Here is a 24,194-nt window from a genome sequence, read left to right as displayed (position 1 = left end):
CTGTGGATTTGAATAAACGTATGTTATAACATAAATACGTATACGATAGGCATTGATTATAAAACTTACTTTCTTTGTCTCCCAATTCGTCGGATACATCACCAGAAGTGGCAGATTCATCGATTTTCAGACTGACTCCACTGCTGTCGGCTTCATCAACATTCTCCTCTGTATCTGTATCGATTTGTAGACCACGCTCTGATTGTGGTGTATCTACTTTGGCATCCATCTCTTCGGTGCTGAGACTTTGTACTGCTTTGCTGACTTCCTCGGCATCTTCTTCTGGCTGCAGGGGCTCGTTTGTCGTCTCGATAGCCTTCGCAGCAATTGCGGCCTCTTCGTCTGGCTCGGGCGCTTCGACATTAGCACAGTCTGTAGCCAAGTCATCCTCGAGTGTATCATCTTGGAAAGAGTAGTCAATATTAGACGAATTGCCGAAGCTTTCGCCCAATAGTGCAGATACAGCACTTTCTGTCTCTTCTTGTGAAATGGTGACTCGAGACTTTGTGTCTTCTGTCTTATCCATGTGTTTAGCGACAAGATCTGGTGGCGATTCTATCGGAATCTTCGGTTCATCTGCATTTGCGTCTAGTATAGATGCATTGAACTCTACCGAAATGGATTTTACGGCCGACTCACTTATCTGCTCATCCAGTTTGCCATCAAAACCAGGTATGAAATTTTCTGGCTTCTTTTTCGCCGTCGTTGGTGTGCCTGCAGTAGAGGATGCACATCCTGCTGAGTCCATAGATGTCGCTGCCTCCGCAGTCGCGGAAGGTGACATCACGTTAACGGTTGTTGTTGGCGTGGACGCGACGGTAACAGCTGCTGGTGTAAGCGAACTCACAGGAGACGTAGTTGTACCATAGGAAATGGAATGAGACTTTTCGTTTGCAAATGGCGTTGCGCTTGTAGTCGGTGTCTTTGGTATTGGACTTATCAGTTTCTTTTCGCGCATTGGCGATAAAGATAGCATGTCTGTGGTTGGTTTGGATGTGGTCAGTATTGGTTTACCACTCAAATCAATATCGTCGTCTGTCAAGCAAGGTAAACTTGGCGACGGTTTGCAGATAGGCGACTGTGCTGTTGAATTGGAGTTCTCTTCGATCTCATCATTGCACATTTGCTTTTCCATTTTTTGCAGTTGCTTGGCGTTGGCCGAAATGACATCAATCGAAAGCTTTCCCGCGGAAGGCGGAGGTGACATTGCGGTGTGCTGCGCGGCCGCAGACTGTTGTTGTGGTTGCAAGGAAACTATCGATGCACCAGACTCTCGGCGTTGGTGATGATGCTTCTCTTCCTTCGATCGCTTTTTCTTTTTCTTCTTTTCCTTGCACTTGATGTGCAGTTGCGGTATGGCACCCGACTGTGATTGTGCGTTGGCTGAGGTGTTTAATTCGGCAGCGTCTGTTTTATCTCGGTGCGGAGCATTAGAGTCGTGAGAATTCTCATCGCCATCAGAAAAGCGGAACACATCGGTCATATCGCTACGGTAAGTTGTGGCGGTAGAGGGAGTGGCATCTTCAGTGGTTTTATTGTCAGAGTCTTCCATGAGTTGTGCCTCCAAAGCGCGCCCAGCCTCGTCTAGGTCAACGCTGTTCTCATCATCGATTTGATGTTTCTGTTGTTGCAGCGCCGATAGGGCATGTTGTTCACGTGACTTCTCGCGCTCTTTTCGTCGCCTTTCCCTTTTTTCTTTTCGGTGGCGTTCACGATCTATGTTGCCGCCAACACCTTCCCCGCTGACAAGCACCTTTTGCTTGTTCTCCTCATTCTCTTCAACAGTGTGTGATTTTGGTGTGAGAGGATCTTGTTTATAGGGATTCAGTGCTGCGGAAACGATGGGCCCAGTTATGCTGGTGGACGAAGTTAAAAGGCCGTCATAATTGGTGTCTAGCGAAAACGTCGAAGTCATCTCTTTGGACTCGGTGTCTGTAAATTGAGACTCTTCATCCGATATTGGCCCGAATATATCCTCCATCTTTTCACCACTGCGTTTAGCTGTTGCAGACTGGTAGTTGGTCGTCTGTACTGCCGAATTTGGCGCAGAAACCGTGAGGAGCGCTGCCGATGCTGCCGGCAAAATCGTCACCGATGCCACAGTTGACGCCGCGGGCGTTGCTTTTTCAGTATTGGCGGTGGTTGTATTCAACATTCGCGTGGAATCGAGGCTCTTTGTCTTTTTCGACTTCTTCAAGCGATGCCGCTCTTCCTTGGACATCTTGTCAGAATCTATGCTGGCGCCACCATCACTCATATTACGCATCTTCTCCCTCTTTTTTTCCTTGCGATCTTTGTGACGCTTCTTCTCGCCCAGGGGCACCTCATTTGCGCCATTATTGGCATGCACAGAAGGTGTTGTTGGTATAGACGCACACTCGCGTTTCAGTTCGTCGAATGGATCGTATGGTGGCGATAGTGACGTCTTTACCTTGCTCTCCGGCGTACTCATGAAGTTCATTAGCTGAAAAGAGCCCGGCGTAAGAGTGACCAAAACATTTTTGGCTTCGACTATGTTCTGCGTCGTTGCCGTGACATTAGGCATTGCAAACGCATTCTTCTGGCGCTTCTTGCTTTTCTTGTGCTTCTTACGAGATTCGGGCGAGCAATGTTGCTGAACCTTCAGTGAAGATTTAGGTGACGGGTGCTCAAGGGTAAATTCGTAATCGGCGAAGTGTTTAAATTCTTGCTTGATATCGACTGGTGTTGGGCACGAGTCTTCTTCTGTTTTTATACAAGGCTTCTCTACTTTGACATCATCACTAATTTCTGTTTGGGCTTCTGATTGCTCGACTTCCTCCTTGATCTGCATTTTGAATTTGTTATCACGATCTTCGTCATCTGTCAACTCCCGCTTTATTTTCATATCTTCGACAGGCTGCGACTGCGATTCGGAATCGGAGGCGATGCGTGTTGAATGGGAATTACGCTTGGTCGAAAGGCGTTTGCTTGGCGACGACGCCAGCGACTTGCGTGAATTCGCCTGTATTTCGTCTTCAGAACTGTCTTCACCATCATCATCGCATAGCCGCATCAGCTTATGATGTAGTTTGCTGCGACGTGCTTCAGCCTCAGCTGTTGTGGTCGAGTCAGAATCTGAAAACATGCGCTGGGGATGTGAAGAGGCTTGCGAGCTACGACGTCGACCGCTCATATTTGTGCCATCGTCTTCGTCGGAGGAAGAGGTGAGATTTGTCTGATTACGGGATTTATAGGAACTGCTGCCACCGCTACGTTGATTGCGTTCTTCGAAATCAGAATCCGAGTCGCCTTCATAGCTCGTTGAGCGCTTCTTCTCCTCGCGCTTGGCACGTGATTGTTTAAGTTGTGTGAATTTGGCTTTAATTTTCTTCTCCTCTTCATGCTTTTGCATATTTTTGCAGGAGCGCGCCTTAACCTTGTCATACATCGAAATGTAGGGGCCTTCATCGGGTATGTCGAAAATCGAGTGCTTCTTTCCGTTATTTGCTGGATCGTCGGAATCGTCCGAGTCGCCCGAGCTCATTATCACCCTGCGTGAAGGGGTCGCTTTGGTGTTATTACCCGGGCGTTGTTGTGCTGATTGTGGCGGTGCCAAGGCAAGACCTTCGTCTGAACAGCGTGAAGACTTTCGTTCGGCACTTCTTCGACTCTCCTGCTTTAATTTCAACATCGGCAAGGTCGATTCGCTGCTGTGCGAGCCCGCAGCCGATGCTCGTCGGCTTGGATTGTGCGGGTGCTCTTCATCGGTTAGATTATTGCCAGGTGCTGATACTAGAGACTCTGTGGTTGAATGTCGCTTGCGCTCGCGATGTTCACGCTTACTTTTGTGGCGCGTGTGGTGGTTTCCGCCGCTGGCACTGTGTTCGCGCTGCTTGCTCTTGTGTTGATTCGAAAGTTGCAGCAAGTCTTCGTCACCGCTGGAATTCAACGAATGCTTGATTTGGTAATGAACTGCGCCGGAATCCCTGTGTTCTTGATCCGAAATATTTTCGTGATGACTTGATTTATCTGTCACCGGCAAGGTGGCCAAGGGCGAAGTAGTCTTTTCCTCAGCAGTAGTTGGGCTGTCGTTATTGTCCTGACCTTCTTTGTTGGTTTCATTCGTGGCGTTGTTGCCTTGCTGTTGGTGCATTTGTTGATGTCTGTGATGTTTGCTGCTTCTGTGCTTATTTGAATGTTCTTTGGACTTGGTTTTTTCCTCGGAACATGCAGCTGCGTCCAAAGGTAAATTAACGCTGCCAGTATTGGTCTGATTTGACGATCGTTGATGATGATGTTTTCCGCTGGACTGCTTTGTCGCCGGGTCGAGGACATGAGAAGTTTCCTTTGTAGGCTGCCGATCGTTTATTTTGGTCGCCGTACATGAGGCATTTATTGTGTGCTGTGTCTCGATGCGTAAACGCTTAGCTGGATCCTCGCTTATTGTTGTGTGACCACTAAGATTTCCGTGGTTACTATCTTGTGAGCTCAGACGTCGTTTAGGTTGTCGTGTTGGCGAGTTTCGTGAAGACTTTCTGCTCCGGTGCTTATTAGAAGCTTCGACGACCATGGGACTTTTTCTTTCATCCACTGCATTCTCTTTATTATTCTGGTGATCGCTGTCATTGCTCTGCGGAAGGAAATCGCTTGTAGATTGGTTATTTTTGAGCGCTTGTATTTGGTCGACATCGTGTTTGCTGCTCGATTCAGATTTTTTTCGTGAGTGCTCTCGATGCGTATCCCGCTCAGACCGTTCCTTATCGATGTGTTCGACTTCTTCTTGTGCTCGTTCGCGATCTCGTTCACGGCGCTCGCATTCACGTTCTTCTTTCAGCTTACGCTCACGCTGAAGCTGCTCCTCTCGTTCGCGATCCTTTCGCTCCCATTCTTCGCGCTCTTTTCGCTCACGTTCTCCTCGCTCCTTGCGCTCCTCCTCAAGCTTTTCTTCATGTTCTTTTTGCTCACGTTCCTCTTGTTCTTTGCGTTCACGTTCTTCACGCTCACGTTCAAGTGCACGTTCACGCTCACGCTCATCATGCTCACTGCGTTGACGCTCTTCACGCTCCCTGCGCTCACGTTCTTCACACTCCTTTCGCTCGCGTGCTTCACGTTCTTCTTTTTGTTTGCGCACCTCTTTTTCGCGCTTCTCACGTTCCTGGTGGTCCTTTTCTTTTTCCCGTTCCTTGTTTTGTTTCTCTTTCTCTCGTTCTTTCTCAATTTCCCGCTCTTTCCGCTCCTTTTCCGTTTTCTCACCATCCTTTTCTTCACATTCACTTGAATCTTCCTCTAATCGCGGCGTCGAAGCTACTGAATGTTGTGAGTTTGTTGAGTTTTTTCTCCTTTCAGACGCACGCTCTGCTCTCGAAGAGCGCTTTTCGTTCTCACTGCGATGATTGTGTTTGTGTGAGCCCCGTTCGCTCTTCTTCAAAATGGACGGGGAACTAGACTGTTGTTTCGAATGTTTCGTGGTATCCTCTTCGATTTTCGCACTTATGGTCGTGGAGGAGCTCCTGCTTAAAGCAATTGATGTCCCCTCCGCGGCTGGTGTATGCGCATTCATGGGCTTAACTGTACCAACATTTGTACTACCGGGCACGGAGACTGATTTGGTCAGTATACGGCAGTCGACTGTACCCGCAGCAACACGTTCACCCACATTACTACTACTCAATGGCACCCATGGTACACTAAGGCTCTTAGTAATAGAATTTGCCTTTACTCTTGCAGTACTGGTTGTTAGGGTGCTCGTTTCAGATGTAGTTACTTGCGTTGGTTTCGATTGTGGCAGGTCTGAGGGCGCAGGTCCGGCCGGGAGAGCCGGTTGAGCAGTAGGTGGTGGCGCTGCAGTGCTCGGCAACGGCGGATGGCTGGGAAACGGGTATTGTAAACCTTTCATAGCTGCTGCCGAGCTTGAAGCAGAAGCAATGCTTGAAACACTGGTGGAACTTGTTGTAGTTGGGCCGGCACTAATTCCAATCGCTGCATTAGATGTTGCTAATTTGGCTGCACACGGAAGTAGCGGTGTTGCCACAGTACCACCACTCACCGAAGGCGAAGGTGATGGACTGTTATATGGTGATATTGATGCCTGTGGTGAATTCATCGGTGAAAGACTGCTCAATCGCTGCAAGAGTGCACCCGATTGTTTCGATAGTGAGACATTTGAAGCGCTTGCAGAGTTGCTTCCAACTACGGGCGTCTTCGTCGCGGCTAAATTGGGAAGACCCGGCGAAGTACAAACTCCAATTATGTGCTTCGCCAGTTGTGTGGCGTCCGTCGATGGCTCGTACCACTGGTTCTTCTTCAGTCGCTGTAAGTCATCATCAAATATGGATTTCTTCGCTAACACTGATTTAACAATTTCCGAGGGTTGCATCTCGTTGACATCGAGATCAGGAAGCTTATAGCGTGACGATATCGACGAGGAACCTGTGTTGACAATCGCGTGATGCAGCCCCCCACTAATACCATGGTGTTCGCTGCCACGATGCGTTTGCCGAAAAAGTGTTTGGCTATGGCTACCAAAGTCATGACGTTTTACAATACTCGCACTGGCGCTCGGACCACTAGTACCGCCAGCGATCTTTCCCCCAGTACCACCAGACCACCGTTCGTACATTTCATCAAGTGTACGTATGCGCTCTTCCAATGAAGGGCTACCACTAGACTGGCCGGGTACATCAGAATCACTAGAGTTCGAACTAAGCGATCGTGGTCGCAGCGGACTTATCATTGTCGCACCAGCTGTACCAGTTGCAGCTGGATTATAGTGTGCATGCGCTGGGTGATTGTGGCCGTGGCTATGTTGTTGGTGATGATGTTGATGCGGACGCCAGTGTGAGGAGTATCGAGTAGATGGACTGTGCAAGGGAAACCCTGGTACAAGGGAGGAACCTGAAGATGCTGTTGCCGTCATCGCCGCAGAACTATGACTAGAATGATTACTGCTGCTCAAATTGGTGTTTGGCAATATGTGCGTGCCGACGCCGCTGTTATTCGCCGCCATTGACAACGAGGAGAGCATGCCGCTACTGCTGTGATGATAGCTTGAGCCGCTGCCAATACAGTGACCTGAAGCGCTCGAAATCGTCTGCCCCGTCACAGTCTTGCGATACTGATGAAAAAACTGGATGCCGAATTTCGGCAGCGGTAACACCATCGGCTCATGTCGGCGGTCACGTGGCACGCGCCGTGGATCGCTAGGCAACACTTCGGGTCTTTCATCGCAGAGTGGGGTACCTGGACGTGAGCCGTCTGCGCTCTCACCGCCGCTGGCTTCGAGTGAGTGATGGGAATGTAATGGATGGCCCCGCCCTCGCGAAATGTGTTGATGATAGTCGTCACTGCCAGCGGTGCCACTACCTCCCGCGTTGTTAGAGAGGCCACCACATGGCGCTGTGGATGTAGACGAGGAAAGCGTATTGCCATTGCCGCTGCCAATATTACCTGTCCCTGTGACACGTCGTCGCTTACAGGCTAACGAATTCGAAAGCCCAGTGCTACCAGAAGTGCTCAAATGGGTAGGTGGATGGTGGTGATCACTTCCAGAGCCAGTACTACTAACGCTGCCTTGGCGGGTAGAAACGGATCCTGAGCCACCAGCCCCCAGCGTCGCCGTTAAATCAATGGACGGTCGGCGAACCGGTTGCTGCTGACATGCTTGCTGCAGTGTGTGTGAATGCGAATGCGCGTGATACTGAGATTGATGGTACTTAAGACTGGGATGATTGTTGGTGTCTGAAAGGCGGCGCACTTCACTCTTATGTTGTACGGCTGTTGCCGAGGCCTCATATACAGGAGCATCACAGTTGGAATTTAGGTTACTTCTATTTTGATCACTAGCATTGTGTCTTGTCTCCGACAAGTGCGACTGAGACTGTGAAAAAACGGTAGATAAGTTTGAGTTTGTAATAAATGTTTTCAATAATAAATCATAAACAAATAAATCTTCAACATACCAATCCACTGCCAGTGCTCATGGAATGATGATGATCGATTTTGATGCGCTTTCGCGGACTCACTATACTTTCATCACCACTGGACGGGCATTCTTCAAGTTGCTCTAAAAGATGGGAACGTTCTTTTTGTAGAATTCTTATATCACCTGAAAATGGATAAAGGAAAGACGCTACAGCATCCATTGGAAGATAAGGAACTTTATTTCGATTACCTTTTTGTTTCGCAGGACTTTTATCACAACGACGGCGACCACTGCTGCTGTTCACCGTCACTTCAAGCGTTTCATTTACCCGTTCGTTCGCACTTGGTGCTAGGTTAGCTGCGTTGGCGCCGCCTACAATGGGGCCCAATCGCGAAAGGAGTGGCGAGTCCGAACGCAAGCCACTGGTGTTGCCGCCCGCCGAATATACGTTCTGCGAGGCCGCATCTTCGTCGTGTGAGGCAGCCGAACCTTGACTAAATTCGTCATAGGAACGGAATCGGCGCGTATCCAAGTAGTCGTAGTCTAGCGTATGCCGTGAACTGCGGGATCCACGACTTCGAGCTGGCGTCGAATTTCCCGACATCGGTGCGTTCTGCGGCACCAACGAGCTGCTTGACGATGTCGAAATACTTACGGCGCTTACGCCGGCGACAATCGCCGATGAAAGCGCAGGCGCGCCAATTGTGGCGGTTACGCTAGACGCACTGCAACTGCTGCTACTGCCTGGGGTATTGCTAGGAGAACACCCATCGTTCGAGTTCTGATGGCGACTAAAGGACGACGCGCGTGATCGCGATTGTGATAGCGCGTCGTAACGATTAAATCGGTTACCTGAAAATAAAAAGTAAAATATTTGGTTATATTTTAACTACTAAATATATGCATATATAAATTTTTTTCATGAAATGGTAGATGGATTGGTTCAGTCACACTGTTTTTAAGAATATTTGATCATAAGGATTAAGTATATACCATAGCAAGCACTTAAAACTATCAAATCATAACGAATTTTGTGTAAGTTCTGTCCAAATAAAAAATGTTTATCCCAAAAATAGTCAATTAGGTAAAAAAAAAAGATATATTAAGGAAATACTACTTATGTGTGTTGAGCCACGCCCACTTGTCAATGTGTATGAAACCAATTGTTATAACGTTTTTGAACTATTGGTTTAAAGCGTACTTTCGAATCGAATCAATTTAGTTACTGTCTTGTCAAAAGTTATAAAAATAGGACATTCAGACAATCATTAGCCCTTCCATTCGAAATAAAACATCGCATATAGGAGGATTTATCTTTCAATTTTGTCTACAAATCCAAAACAGTTTGCTTAATTATTCGTATGGATGAAAAACTCTATTTTTAAGTCGCTTCGCACCTGCATTCTGTTTCTCCAGCTTGTCATAGAACGCATCCTGGCATTCGCGTGAAGCAAAATCCACTTGTAATCTTCGACCACGCAATGTTGCGCCGCGCATCTCCTTTACAGCGGTCTGCGCATGCTGTATTTGGTCGTACAGCACCAGCGCCAGATGCCGCGTACGGTCCAAAATCACTTTCGTCACAGTGCCGTATCGGGAAAAATGCGACTGCAGCAAGGACTCTGATATTTTCTCCGTTACTCCGTCTATCCAAACACAATTTGTTGGCATCGATTTTCCAAAACCAAGTTTAATTCGGTTGCTGCCAAGATGTTCGCCATCCATTTTTCGCATAGCTTTTACCACCGATATGATATCCGAATATTGACAGAAGGCATACGCTTGTGTACCTTGTTTCTTGATATCGATTTCGATGATATCACCGAAACAATCAAAGTGGCCACGCAACTCGCTGGCCGTTATCTCTTTCTCTAAATTACCAATAAAGAGAGTTCGCGTCGATTTAGGATGATACTCGTCCAATTCGGCTTCATATGGTCGGAACTCGTTGTCTTCCACATCATAACCCTGGTAAGGTTCAACTTCTATTTTGCAACCGAAAAAGAGTTTATCCTGTGACACTTCGAGGGCTTTTTCCACGTCATCTGGCTTTTTGAAGCAAACTAGCGCATAACGCTCCGAGTTCTGTCCAACCACTTTTACCCAAGTGACTTTACCATGCTTTTTGTACTCATGAAAGAGACCATCCTTCAGGGATGTGTCTGAGGAACGTGCGGGTAAATTGCGTACGCAGATAGCAAGCGGGCGATTGTCTTCGGAATGAACAACTGGGTTTACTGGGTTACCCACTGAGCTACTGCCACTGCTACTGCTGCTGCTGCTAGAGTTACTGCTGACATTGCCACTGCCCGCCATTCCACTTGTACCTGTTCAAAAAAACAAAACCAACACAATCATAATTATTTATTGCAATATTATTATAGTAAAAAATAGAGGAGCTCTAATTTTTGAAGAATACCATACCGCAAACTTCATACATACATATGTATCTAACACACCCGTTTTTTTTCTACACATTACATAAGTAGGCGTGGTCCGTCACTTTCAAATAAAAATTCGGAGAACTTAACTATCCTGAATGCCTTCCTAACTTTGTATTAATAAGACTGCGTTCCTTATCGTCTTTCCGTCAAATTCGCAATATATTTTAAAATATTTGTTCACAAAATTTTGAAGAAATTATTAACTTCTGTCAGAAATATATATGTTTGCCAAAATGATCTGCTTAAAACTAGGTCATATCAAATATACGTGTGGATGTATGTAGCGCTCATATATTTAGTATATATATATATATAAAAATAGCCATCAGAATAAATGGTGCTGAATGAACTTAAGAGATTTATTGACTACCACAATTCATACCTTGTGGCGGAGTCGTAACTGCCGATTGTACATTTCTCGAGCTGTTCGCTAATAAGCCAGCAGATCTGCTCGGAATAGACTCACTGCCCCTAACTGGACTTGATGCATGTGAATGTGATGAAGCATTTGATGAAGAGCTCTGCGAGGAACTATAGCTACTGGGCGACCGCGAGTGCGAACGGCTGGACGACGTCGTGCTTCGCCCATGCATATGGTCAGCTCGCGAAGTGTGTTGATGACGCGGGTCTTTTGCTGACGAGGTGTGTGGGGAGGTGATGCAACTACTGCTAGGAGCAGGACCGGGACCAGCGGGGAAGGTGGTGTTTTTATTGCTGCCAGATGTACAGCTAAAATGCTGGCTTCTAGCTTTCGCAGTTGTTTCGGCTAGTACAGCAGCGGCATTTAGAATTCCACTGCCCTTGCCATTGGTGTGGCTTTCCACAAGTGACTGCGTTGATGACGTTGCAGAAATGAAAGTCCCATGTGCTGACGGTACTGCTATGCTGCTACTGCTTAAACTACTGCTATAACTACTACTGATTGTACTACAACTGCTACTGCTACTACTGTTTGCAATCGAGGACGTGGTCGATGCTGCTGGTGGTGCACCCATTCCCGTCGTTTCCGTTGCCGTGGTCGTCGTCAAAGATATTGTTGACGTATTATTGGGCGATTCAGAGCCAACACGAGGTGACTTTAATTTGTTTAATTTTGAATTGTTTTTCATCCGGTAACTACTAGGCGCTAAAGTTGTTTTTACTGTGGAAGGCGTCGTCGCAGTTACGTCCGGCTGAGTGCCGCAATAATTGCTCCGGTGATGAGTTGTTAACGTTGCCGCAATTACCGAATTTATGGAGGAGGCAGGTGTGGTGATTGAGTTTGGGGTGGAGTAAAATATGTGGTTGCTGCTGCTGCCTACTGTTAAGGCGTCGGCATTGCCACTGCCACCAGGACCGTTCAAATTCGTTGCAGGAGCGTCGTACCATGACGACTGCAAAATGCGGTTATAATTGCTGATGGTGGCACCGTTTGAACTTCTGCAACGTAAAATTGTTATAATTTCCTATAATTCTGATAATTTTTCATTTCTTTTCTACTTGCCTCTCGCTTAACTGTGCAGTTGAATATGGTCGATTTTTGTAAAGACGATCACGTGTTCTATTACGATTTTGTATAGAGCTACTAGTACTGACAACTGAATCACCAGAGCCATCAGGGACTACAGAGCTTAAATCTTGTATAGACGACGATGGACTTGACGATGTCAAATTGTTTGTAGTTTGATAACCACCAATATTTCCAATCGAAATGTGATTTGAACGACGCAAATATGATTCGCTATCTGCAGCTAAGCGCGAACTTCGTTCAAAGAAGCCACTTTTCCGTTCTGTGAAATTAGGTGGTGAAACGTCTTCAGTAGACCTAGAATATTACAAAAGGAAAAACAACCACTTGTCATTTAATACCCGTTTAATGCTTGCGAAATCATTTAAAGTGTAGTTATAAAAATTTTCATGATTTCTTTTATGAATATTTGGTTTGCCCGAATCAACCGCGTATACCTTTTCATGTTTTAGCCCAAATGGTTATCCACTCGAAATGTAAGAACACACCTTGGATACATTAATTTTAATTTTGTATTTTTGGGAGTTTAATGCAAAAGGAATCAACAGATCTGTTACTACAAAGTTTGTGTGAAGCCCAATCATTTAAACAGTGAGCCCAAGTTCAGAGGTAATATTTTTCCATCATAGTAACGTAAATAATCAAAAAAATTTTAAAATCGTCCAAGTATTAAATTATTTAATGCGTATAATAAAGATGTAACTTATTTTTATCGCGTCGATAATTTTGAAATATCGATGTAGCCGCTTTCTAAAGCGAAGCGCACATTAGCGCGATTCCATCGTTGTGAATACGTTGCGAATTCGGCTGTTAACTTCGAATCCGCAAACGTGCGCACACTTGAGCGATTTTTTCGCGTCGATTTCCGATGTATAATTCACTCAATTTTCCCTTTATTTCGTGTATTTTCGCACTCGGCGTGCCCAAATCGTACAAAATACTATTATTACGAACGTTTTTATTAGTTTTTGTACATTACACGTTTTTTTTCTTTGCCTTTATTGCTGTGACACCTTTCTTCTTCTTCTTTGACGCCTTCAAAACGCTGCAATCCGCGTTTCGAACCCGTCAATAGAGAGGAACATTGAATGTTCGAAAAATTCGCAGCGACGGAATCGTGCAAGTGTGCGCTAGCGCATTAAAATGTATGGGTAGCATTGTTGTAATTTTTGGGCTTGCGGATTCGCAACGACAGAATCGCGCCAATGTGCGCTTCGCTTTAAGCAGTAAAACTATCGATGGTACTATCGATACTATCGAATGGTTGTTGGCCACTATCGATAGTCTAGGAAATATACATAGGCCCTGTGCCAATTGATAGAAAATAGAAAATTTTGACGGATCATAGTAAAAATTTGACACTTCTCGTGGTGAATACGAACCACAGCTTATAACCATGTATACACATAATATTGCTTGGCGGTAATAAGGAGTGAACATAAAAATGAAAGCTGAAACAGCATAAAAAAAGCTTACGTTACTTGCACATTATAAAATAAATATAAATTTTAAGAATTTCAGCAACACACAAAAATAGAGCTTTCGCACGAGCGTTTGTTTGGTTTTTCAACTGTCAAAATTTTACTTTGCATTTGGCACAGCAAAATTCAATTTATTTGTACACCAAGCAAATTTTTCCACCCCGTCTCACCACGGAGAAAAAAGTTACCGATTGGCACAGGCCCATATTCATGAATACATATTAGGGGTCTTCATCGAAAGTTATATAGGGATAAACTGCATAAATTTATCTGTTTATCCGCATTCCTTCATGAAGGCTACTTGGTAAATAATTGCACAATATTGTTTATAATTTAACTTATCTGGCTAGTTACGTTTCATTCTTACATCGTCCATTGTGCTAATTTGCTTTTAGCAGCAAAATCAACCACCTGGCAGACTGTCAGGGTTGAATTCGCCAAAATTTATTCGTTTCTACACCAAAATCGTCTGATAAAGTTGTTGTTTTTATTGTCGGATAAAGTGATAAACTTTGGTTAAAAAAATTTCCATACAAAGTTTGACAGTTCATTTATCAAAATGATAAATTTACCCTTTTATCAAGTTTTTCAGCAGTTTATAACTTTTGATGAAGACCCCTATTGTTTATATCATATACTACGTTTATACGTAAGCTATTTGCAAATAAAAATAATTTGCAAATACCTAACTCACTGTTTATTCGATGGTGAAAAATTCTTTTTTAATATTGCCTGATTATAAAAAGGCAATAAAATGGCCATCGAAAAGGAAAATAAAGTTAAAAATGGCAACGTCTTGATTATAAAAAGGCAATAAGATGACCATCGAAAAAGAAAATTAACCTAAGAATGGCAGCGTCTTGCGCTTATTTGCGAACAGTACCACTAATACATACTTATTTGCGCGATTTAGTTATTTGCAAATAAAAAACTAACTCAGTGTTTATATGGCAAAGTTTACCATTATTTGCAAATAATGCGTGCGTATAAACGTAGTAATATACTACTTTTATACGTCAGCTATTCGCAAATAAAAATAATTTGCAAATACCTGACTCACTGTTTATTCGACGGTGTAAAATTCTTTTTCAATATTGCTTGAATATAAAAAAGAAATAATATGGCCCTCGAAAAAGAATAGAAAGCTAGAAATGGCAACGTTTTGATTATAAAAAGGCAATAAGATGGCCATCTAAAAAGAAAATAAACTTAAGAATGGCAAAGTCTTGCGCTTATTTGCAAATAGTACTACTAATCAATATTTATTTGTGTGACTTAGCTTTCTGCACATTGGTCGTCCAATCTTGGTTGCTTCATCGTCACAATCATGATGCAATGATTACATGACGACTACACTTTCGCACATTCGGTCGTGATATTTCAATTCATTTGGCGTCTAAAAATTCACTTGGAGCAGGTATTTTTAGTTTTTCTGGTTGATATTTTCACGAAATATTTATAAAAACCTGAAATTTTTAAGCTTAGTATCCAGCTCTTAAGAAAAGCAAAAACTCCATATAAAATGACGTACAAGAAATGGCTAAGAAATTTTCTTGAGTCAAATTTCCTTAAGGCAGTACGCAGTTCTTCAGAAATTTAGTACGCTTTCTACTACGGTTTTCTAAAGTTTTTTGTGAAAAAAGAGCACAAGGCAACCCAGGTTTGCAACAGAAATATATGCCCGTTCCATTATTTCTTGAGGAAAGAGTGAGGCAACAGGCTGTGAGGTATAAAAAATGTCAAAATTCCTTGGACACACACGATAAATAATGGCAATTTTTTCTTGACCGTTTTCTTAAGAGCTGGATACTAAGCTTTAGAATATAGACTGTGCTGCAACAATTCTATACGTAATTTGTTAGTAATATCTTTTCCTGAAATGTGTTTTGTGCATGCACACAGAGACTGTTTACAATTTCGTCATATTTTATAGTTAAAACACTCACATTTATTGAATTTTAATGCAATTATCCATTTTGTAACAATTCCCACAGATTTTATACAAAAAATACTAATTTTTATGCAATTTTAATGCAAATATTAACTTTTTCACTAATTTTTCCCCATAACATGCAAACAAACAATGCGTGCACATCGATTAGCAACATGAACGAAAGACACAAGATCACGCGGGAAGGAAAGAACGAAAAAAGTTATTTTCTAGCTGCCGAAATCTCGACGCCATCTTTGTTGTAAGAAGTAAACAACGAAGAGAACGGAGAAAACCGCGAAATTGTTGAACGCATGAAAAATCATTTTTATTACGCAAATTCTTCTATAAATCATGTCGTTGTGTTAAATTATTCTTTACCTTACTTGTGTATACATTGTCACAAGCAAAAACGAAGAAAGTTGCAGTAAAGAGCCACCACCAAATTGTAAACAACGAAGAAATGTAAACAAACGGCTAATGTCAAAATCGTTCAACTTTTTTCCTTAATGCGATTCTAACGGGATACTCTCCTGCCCGCGTGATCTTGTCTTTTTGGTTCATGGATTAGCAAACGACAGTGCCGTACTTATCCGTTTCTGCATCTTCCACGATTTGCCGATAACTAGCCGATAACGACAAGTGTGCAGTAGCTCGTTTCTGTAACTCTTCTCTACCGATTATTTCTCTACTGGTAGAGAATATACGTCATTCTCTACTACTCATTAGCAGTAGAGAACAGGGCGGCGAATTCATATCTCAATTCGCCTTGGTAGAGAATTGTTACAGAAACGAGCTACAGATCTCCTTCGAAATGCATGTGCTCAGCTCAAAATTTCAGGACGAGACGATAACGCAAATGTGATGGGACGACAAGTGTGCAGATAGCCTTAGTTATTTGCAAATAAAAAAAAACTCAACGTTTATGCGGCAAAGTTTACCATTTTGCAAATTGTTATTTGCAAATAATACGTGCGTATAAACGTAGTAATAGTTGCGTTTACTTAGGGTTTACACCGGACAATACTGTCATGACAATGAAGATAAAAGCTGTGTTTTCGTATTCCCCAGCAAAACATATCCAGTAACTTGCCAGTAACCAAATTTCGGAGAGTAAGTCAATATTTACTCCCAATGAGTGAAATACGCAAGAAAGTACGAAAACGCAAAACCAGCAAGAAGTTGCTAGTTTTATGAACAGCTGATTTATTTGTTATTTTCCGATGCAATTTTCTTAGAGAACTAGTATTTTCCATCTTGTTATATATTTAAATGGGTTTATTTTGTCAATTGCAACTCAAAAAGCACCACAAACAATTATTTTGTTAATGTGAATTACATTAAGCATCATGCCATCAGCTGTTTTTCTTACCAGCAAATAGTTGCTAGTAAAAATTTATCCAGTAGAAATCCAGTAAAACTTGCTAGTTCAGGTGTCATTTTGGCTCTCTCAATTTCCCCTCTTTTGCTAGTTTCTTGCAAGTTTTTGCGTACGAAAACGACATCCAGCAAAAACCCAGTAAAATTAGTACTGGATTTACTGGATAGTGCGTACGCAAACAGGGCTAACCACGGTGGAGAGAATACAGAAGGTGGCGCCGATGGCAATACCGCTAATCGGCTCTCAGTGAATTTGACAAAATCAGCTGTGTTGCTGACGCCACAGTCGAGATGACAGCAGTAGTGATGTGCTGAGTCAATACTTTTAACTATCCAATACTCTCGATACTCGTTGCCGAAACATTTAGGCTTCGAATAAAAGCGCACATAGGCCAAAAATGTAGAAAAAACGGTTCAGGGGAGACTCGCATATCAAAATCCGAATGTAGGAGCCAATAGAGCTTTTAATACCGATTCAAATGAAAGATGTATATATGTCGGTTCGAGGTCATAAAACGGAGAAACCCTTACTTGTTTCAAGCATTTTTGTTCCAGCCGAATCGGACGATATCATTTTTGTAGGCCTGGGGGCAGATTCTGTAACCAGTTAGCGACAATTTTCGAATCGGTATCGGTTCTCGCTAACTGGCTACATAATCTGCCCTCAGGCCTACAAGAATGATATCGTCCGATTCGGCTGGAACAAAAATACTTCAAACAAGTAAGAGTTTCTCTATATTATGGCCTCGAGCCGACATATATACATCTTTCATTTGAATCAGTACCGATAAGGAAGTATTGGGTATGGAAACCTTTTTTAAGTAGTGGGTACCGACAATTCAGCACATCACTAGACGGCAGTATTATTTGCCGCTCTCAGTTGTCAACTCTTCGGTGACGTCACGCCAAAATTACTCTCACGAATTCTGCTGCAATCGGCGCAGTCTTGTATTCTATCATTCTTGGAAGATATACGTATTAGTTGTCAAAATTGTTCCGATGGAAAAGTATGCATGTATTAGTGAAAAAGTTTGCATGTATTGCTATTGTCATGACAGCATTGTCCGGTGTAAACCCTAAGTTAATGAGCTGCTCCAGGATAGCCCAGGTTAAGATATCTCACAAAATTGTGTTTCACGAGGATTTTTCTTGCTTAACTTACTCTACTTTTTGTTTCATGAGCCTGCGCTAAGTGGAACTAGAGCAACTTAGAGCACGATTTTCTGCACCAGCTTTTTTGATGGAGTAACAACTGTTTTGAGAATTTCTGCCTGAAAAGTGTTTCATGAGATTTCTGATCTGAGTAGCTCCCATGATTCAATAATACAAGGTTAGATAATTATTGACAGCTGCGCTTTGACACTCCCTTACAAAAGGTTGCATTTACAAAGGACAGAGAAAGGGCAAGAATGCAATCCCTTTCTTCGAAAATGGTAGTAGAAAAGTACGCAAAGTAGGCAATTAGTAGTGAAATTCCTTTCGTAAATTCTAATGTATTTGCAGGAAATCTGGCATTTTAAACGAAATGTTGAACGTAATATTGATATATCTACGTGAATTACGTAATTTATATGCTATTTAGCCGTATAAAAACTGCAAAATGACTCAAAATTAAAATAAGACTACTATGAGACTGATGTAAACATCCAATGCTTAGGTTTTCATCAGTTAAATATGCTTCATATGCATATACAAATAAACATATTGCACAAAAGCGTATACTTTTATTTCACACCAAAGCTACACTGTTTCCATGTAAATTTGCAAAGAAGCAACACGGTGCCACTGCTAAGGGAGCGGTGCGAGAGAGACAACTGTCAGTTTATCGAACCTTGTATTATTGAATCATGAGTAGCTCCAACTTGCTCTATTGTTTTTTTGACAGCTGCTCGATTCTGCTCTAAAGCTTGAAATACAGTTCAATGCGAGCGTGAGCGATCGCAAAGGCAAAGAATTCCATTTGTATTCTTATGGATGCTCACACACATCTGCCAAAACTTGGCGTTCACATGCGAATGCTTTGCGTACGCACACAGTTGAGTGTGAGCTCGAAAAAAGGCATATTATGCATTTTAAACTTGTGTTTATTGTATAATTATGAGAGATATTTTAATTCTTTATTTTTTCATGTCTCAACTATAGCAAAAAGTTGAGTAATAACGAAGATATTGATCAAAATGAAAAGCTCACGCTCACGCTCGCATTGAACTGTCTATCAGGCTTAACTTGAGCTGCTCTGCACTTTTTTCGGTCTCATTAAAACCAACTTATGTATATATACTACATTTCTATATTTTGGGTATTTGGCAACATTGATTTGCTTACCGGGTTTTACACACACGGTTCAAGTATTGAATTCAATTCTGTTAGCTAGTGGAAGAGAGGGGTTGAGAAGAAAAGGGAAGAGAAATAGGGTTACTAACTTGTCTTAACGAAAATCCAGGACGCAAGTTTCCTGCAACCCTGCCCCTCCCCCACTACCCCGCCAATGTTCATTAAAATTTAGATCTTACCTTAAATTTCCAACGAATTGCCTCATGCAAAAAGATTAAAAAATATGGAGTAGTGAAAATTGAGAAATGCAATTAAGGAAAAAATTAGAATTGTAATTATTTTAAATTTTTTAATGTATTTTACATTTGTGAATGACAATTTAAGCATTTACTTCTATGCGATTATTATTCTTAAAACTGAATTTTTCTGGATCACGTATTTTTTCAGAAGAGCTAAATTTTCGGGTTCTTTCAACAAATGGAAGGAAAAACAAGTAAGATCAGAAAGTTGAACTTGACTGTGACGATATGGCGCATATTTTCGATAGATAATCGATTTCTCTCTTTTGTCCATTGCGAAGACATAAGTGATAAAAACCCTTTCACAATTCGCATTATGAGACGGAATTGAGTAAAAAAAAAACAATTTTGAGTAGTTCAGAGTAACATTCCATGTCGCCATTTGAGGCAAAAAAAAATCCATATCCGGGAGCTTGCACACGTGTTATAGACAAAATCATCATCGCTGGCTGTCGATGACAAAAATCATTTCAAATTTACAACTTGATCATGCAGTTTTGAGTTATTAATATCAACTTTTTTTTGTAACAAATACGAAACACTTTCTTCGATATCTTTGTACTACAAAATTTGATTTTTTTTCGAAATCTAGCCATTTAAAATTTTTAAATTCCAAAGGCTCAATTGAAGGCCTATTTTAAAGAAAAACGAGCTTATCTCGGTGAAAATCCTCTCGATTGGTGGAGAACTAAACTAAAATACGAAAAATTGACAGACCTGTAGCCCGTTTCTGTAACTTTTCGCTACCGATTATTTCTCTACTGGTAGACAAAATACGTCACTCTCACCTACTAATTAGCAGTAGAGAACAGGGCGGCGAATTCATATCTCAATTCGCCTTGGTAGAGAATTGTTACAGAAACGAGCCACTGGTCCCAAATATTTGAACCCTCCACCCGTCAGCGTTCCAAGTGAGCAATTGTTCAGTACAGCCGGCCTTATATACGAGCCTCTAAGAAATCGCATCATGGGAGAAAAGGCAATGGAATTACTTTTTTTAAATATGATATGCCCTTTTTGAAACACTAGATGAAAACACTTTATTGGTTAAGCACCCGTTCAATGTTCTAATAATTTAAAAAAATTTTAGGTAATAAAAACGATGACTAAGTTGATTATAGCCCTTTTCAGGTTATTCCTGACATTCGCATTCGTATTCGCATTCCGGAAATTCGCATTCACATTCGCGAATGTGAAAAATAAGATATCCGAAACATCCCTAGTCTGTACCGTCAAGTGGTTTCAAGTTTTTAGCTTTGCTATTGACATCTTCATTGTTTCCGATTTAAAGAACCAAAAAGTGGCATTCAGCAAAATTTAAGCATGTAAAAGAAAATAGAAAACGCATAACAGAATGAACCAGAATTGCTTTAAAGTACTTGAATCACGTAAACCGGGTGTACATAATTCAATCAAAAAAGAAAAACTAGTTTGAATATCTTTATGGAACCATACTATGGTGTTAGTGAATCTGCGTCGAAGGAAGAAACTATTGATATAAGCCAGGGTTAGTCAAATTTTGGAGATTTTTGTATTTCCGTTTGATACTTTGAATGGATAAATAATCATGTAGAAGTCGGGGTACGGTTCGGCTATTTGTACAATTATTTGGGTTCTCGCTTGGGGCACGCTTTCTTTATCGACTTTTCCGCAAATTTTGGAGTTATTATATGCAAAAATACTGTGGCGTAGCCGGACTTGGAATGATGAAAGTTTTTTGTAATACACACAGTTTTCTTTACGTTTGCCAGCGATTTGTTTTTCTACGATTGGAAGTTTTAGGTTTTTATATTACCGGTTTAAAATATTTTTAAAATCTAAGAGGAAGGACAAAGTTACTGAAAATCGCTATATAACAAGTTAGTTTCAATGCAAACTATCGAATGGGATGTCCATCGATAGTTTTATAGCTCTACCGCATTGGGCCTTCGTACACTGGACTGCTCTGCTTGCCTAAAACCGGTTTTGTGTGGATAAGAGGCGGAAAATAGTTCGAGTTTACCTCGTTCGTTTCAGTCCGCGAAATTTTTTTATTATTATTTTTATTTCGTTTGTTTGCATGTGCCAGATATACTAACGCAATCAAGCGTAATTCATGTGAACAAAACTGAGACCTGTTCTCGGCCGACTGCCCAGTCCAGTGCGCGTTCGAGGAGGCGCATTTGCTGCATCGAATAGCGGATTTCAATTGCAGTAACTCAGCACTGAGCGAGCTATCTAGCTGACTCACAGAAGTGTGTCGCACGCTCAGACTCACTTCTAAAAGAGAATATGACTCAGTAACTAAATCAAGATTCGTCACATAGTCGGTACTCAGAGTAAAGAAGTAAAATAAAGAAGAGAAAAATTGCGAAAAATTGATTTGTTGTGAAAATTTACAATTCACTCAAGTTATTCCGCGCACCAGCTCTAGAGCGCAGTGTAAAACAGCTCTACAGCATTGATCAGCTCTACAGTGCTTTACAGCGCATACCAACTCTATTCCTATTAACAGGCCAACCTAATAACCACGCACGCCGGCAGTTTACTGTCAAAAATTTCTCATGCACATACAATTTGTATGGGACCAACCGAAATTGAACGGCGTGCGTAAAAAGCTTACTCAAATTCCAAGATCTGTGTTGCGTGATATTTCGATTTGAAGTTTGTGCTCATTTGACATTTTGAGGCGACTATGAATTCAAATTTCGCTCAACAAACTTCTGTAAATTTGACATAAGTGCAACTCTGAGAAATTGATTTCGGTTAACCAAATGTTAAAAACTTGCGTGCGTACCTAGAAAAACTCTCGCCGGTAATATTAGGTTGAGCTGTAACAGCTCTACAAGGCAAACCAGCTCTACAGCGCTCATCAACTAAACAGTGCTAATGCTGCGTTTACATAAGACCACTTGAGACAAGACGATTGAAAATGTGTATTAGTTGTCAAATTGTTGGGTAAAGTAGCCGTCCAGACAATTATAAAGACAATACATTTTTTTTTATTTACTAAATTATCTAAGCAAAAACCTCTTTTTCATAATTCTGCGATTTTTTGCGATTTTGTCTTGCTTCTTTTTCTCAAATTAACCAAGACGCGACCAATTTACTGTCTAATTCACTGTCGTCGAAAAATCAATGACAGTGAAGAAGACAATGAGAGAGTGTGAATGTATTAGTGAAAAAGTGTGAATGTATTGCTATTGTCTTGGCAAATTTGCCTCATGAAAACGCCGTGTAACTAACAGCGCTAAAGGTGTTATTATACGATTTGTATTTGCATGCGTACATGCCACTTTTTACATATGGAAATGCCAACATATCGTGTAAAGGCAAATTAGATTGGTTTCTGTACATAGCAGATTCACGTACATACGAAACAGAAATGTTTCTATTTTCATCTTCCACACAGATAGCATCATCCGAGTTTAGTTTGTTACGTTTTCAAAGAACGTATTTTTAAATAGTTAAATAAAGACCGTGAATTTGACAGATATATGCAATTACATAAGATTTTGAAAAAGTCACATTTATAGATGCAAATACATATCGTGTAAGAACACCTTAACCAAAGCTAGGCTTTGTTGCCCCGACAGCAGTAGCTCAATTGTGCCACCACGCTGAGCAGACTCATTAAACTAGCTTGAGTCATTGAGTTGACCCGCGAAACTTCAATGAGTTACCCAGCCCTAAATTCAGACCGTTTGGAACCGGGATTTCATGGGCGAGAGGGGGCACATATGTAATACTTCTATATTGACAGTATCTACAAGTGCAGTCAACAAATATTACAGTACAGATGTATAAAAAAAAAGAGAAGGAAAACCGAGTAATCGTATGTAAAAATTGGCACTTGAATTCAAAACGAATCGCAGTGGCGGAGCGTTAAAAAGAAATAACAGGAAATTTTTAGTTTACATTTAACTACATGAATGTTATAATAACCTAGATTATGCACTGAAAGCAGAGATTAATTAAATAAAATAGCTTTACATGCGTATTTTGGCACGCAGATAATTTCCAGGGATTTTAACCAAAAAGCTTGCAGTTCTAATGAAACTTTGTTGATTTTTTTAATTTTTGCAAAAAGTTTGGAATTCGAATTTATATAGTTTTTGTTAGATAATGAGCTCTACTTTTGTAAAAACAAAAATAGCGAGACAAATTTCTAAAGAACATTGCGACTATTATATAAAGATCACTACAATTTTGAGTGGGTCTATATAGTTATTTATTCCTTTTTAACTGAACAGTGAGAAAATTTTTACTCAGCGAAAAATGGAGATATATGTTTGAGTTAAACATTCTAGAATAATAAATTGCTAATCATTAAAAAAAATTCAAATCGTTCTCTTTTTAATTTCCAGGTAACTTTAAAATAAAATTCTAATACTTTATCATAAAGTTTCAGTTTGTATAAGAAAACATCGTCAACATAACCACCCCAGAGTAAAGTAATCCCCTTCAAATATATTTTCAAGCGCTACTGAGGATACGTCAAATTCGGTTGAATGTATTTGTCACATATATTCACAGATACTAACTTAGGGTTAACACCGGACAATACTGTCATGACAATAGCAATTAGTCTGTTCCAATAGCAGTCCGGTTTACAGGATTTAGTCAGAAATTACAGGAAGTCGTTCCTATTGACATAAAACCTGTAAGTGGGAACACTTTTGAGAGAGTAACTCAGCAACTGTTCCTAGTCAGAAGTTACAGGATTTAGTCCGGAGATTTTTTTCCTGTAAATTCATGAAAAGTGTCAAACGATCAGCTGATTTACATGTGCAAACCAAAACAGAAAGCGGTGAAAGCAAATAACCTTATATTTGTTAAAAAATGGAAGTAAACAACGAAATATTTGAATATGTATAGATTTTAATAAATATTTAGTGATATTTCAGCCAAATCAGTGTTGCACCAATGACATGTAAACAAACCGACTGACGTTTTTACAGGAAATAGTTAGTCTGTTCCTTTGAACTTCGGACTAAAACCTGTGGAACTGTCAAACT

General features: G+C 41.3%; 1 protein-coding gene across 15 annotated transcripts in view; it reads right to left on the bottom strand.

The window, feature by feature from the left end:
• LOC108362756 (protein split ends-like) overlaps positions 1-24,194 on the bottom strand; it is a 140,951-nt gene that overhangs the window by 7,250 nt on the left and 109,507 nt on the right. For 11 of the 15 annotated variants that reach the window (XM_017615879.1, XM_017615886.1, XM_017615887.1 and 8 more), the window contains 6 exons: positions 11,810-12,130; positions 10,709-11,745; positions 9,280-10,209; positions 8,132-8,734; positions 7,920-8,065; positions 70-7,837 (listed from right to left, as the gene is read on the bottom strand). In XM_017615879.1, coding sequence (XP_017471368.1) covers positions 70-7,837; positions 7,920-8,065; positions 8,132-8,734; positions 9,280-10,209; positions 10,709-11,745; positions 11,810-12,130 — 10,805 coding nt within the window. The remainder of the gene's footprint in view (positions 1-69; positions 7,838-7,919; positions 8,066-8,131; positions 8,735-9,279; positions 10,210-10,708; positions 11,746-11,809; positions 12,131-24,194) is intronic. The other 4 variants (XM_017615892.1, XM_017615893.1, XM_017615885.1 and 1 more) reach the window with 3 other exon arrangements.

The sequence above is a fragment of the Rhagoletis zephyria genome, unplaced genomic scaffold (genome assembly GCF_001687245.7).
Source record: "Rhagoletis zephyria isolate East Lansing unplaced genomic scaffold, Rhagoletis_zephyria_1.1 Rzeph_scaffold_01093, whole genome shotgun sequence".
In the NCBI taxonomy this organism is placed as follows: Eukaryota; Metazoa; Arthropoda; class Insecta; order Diptera; family Tephritidae; genus Rhagoletis; species Rhagoletis zephyria.
This window is presented reverse-complemented; position numbering and strand designations above follow the sequence as displayed.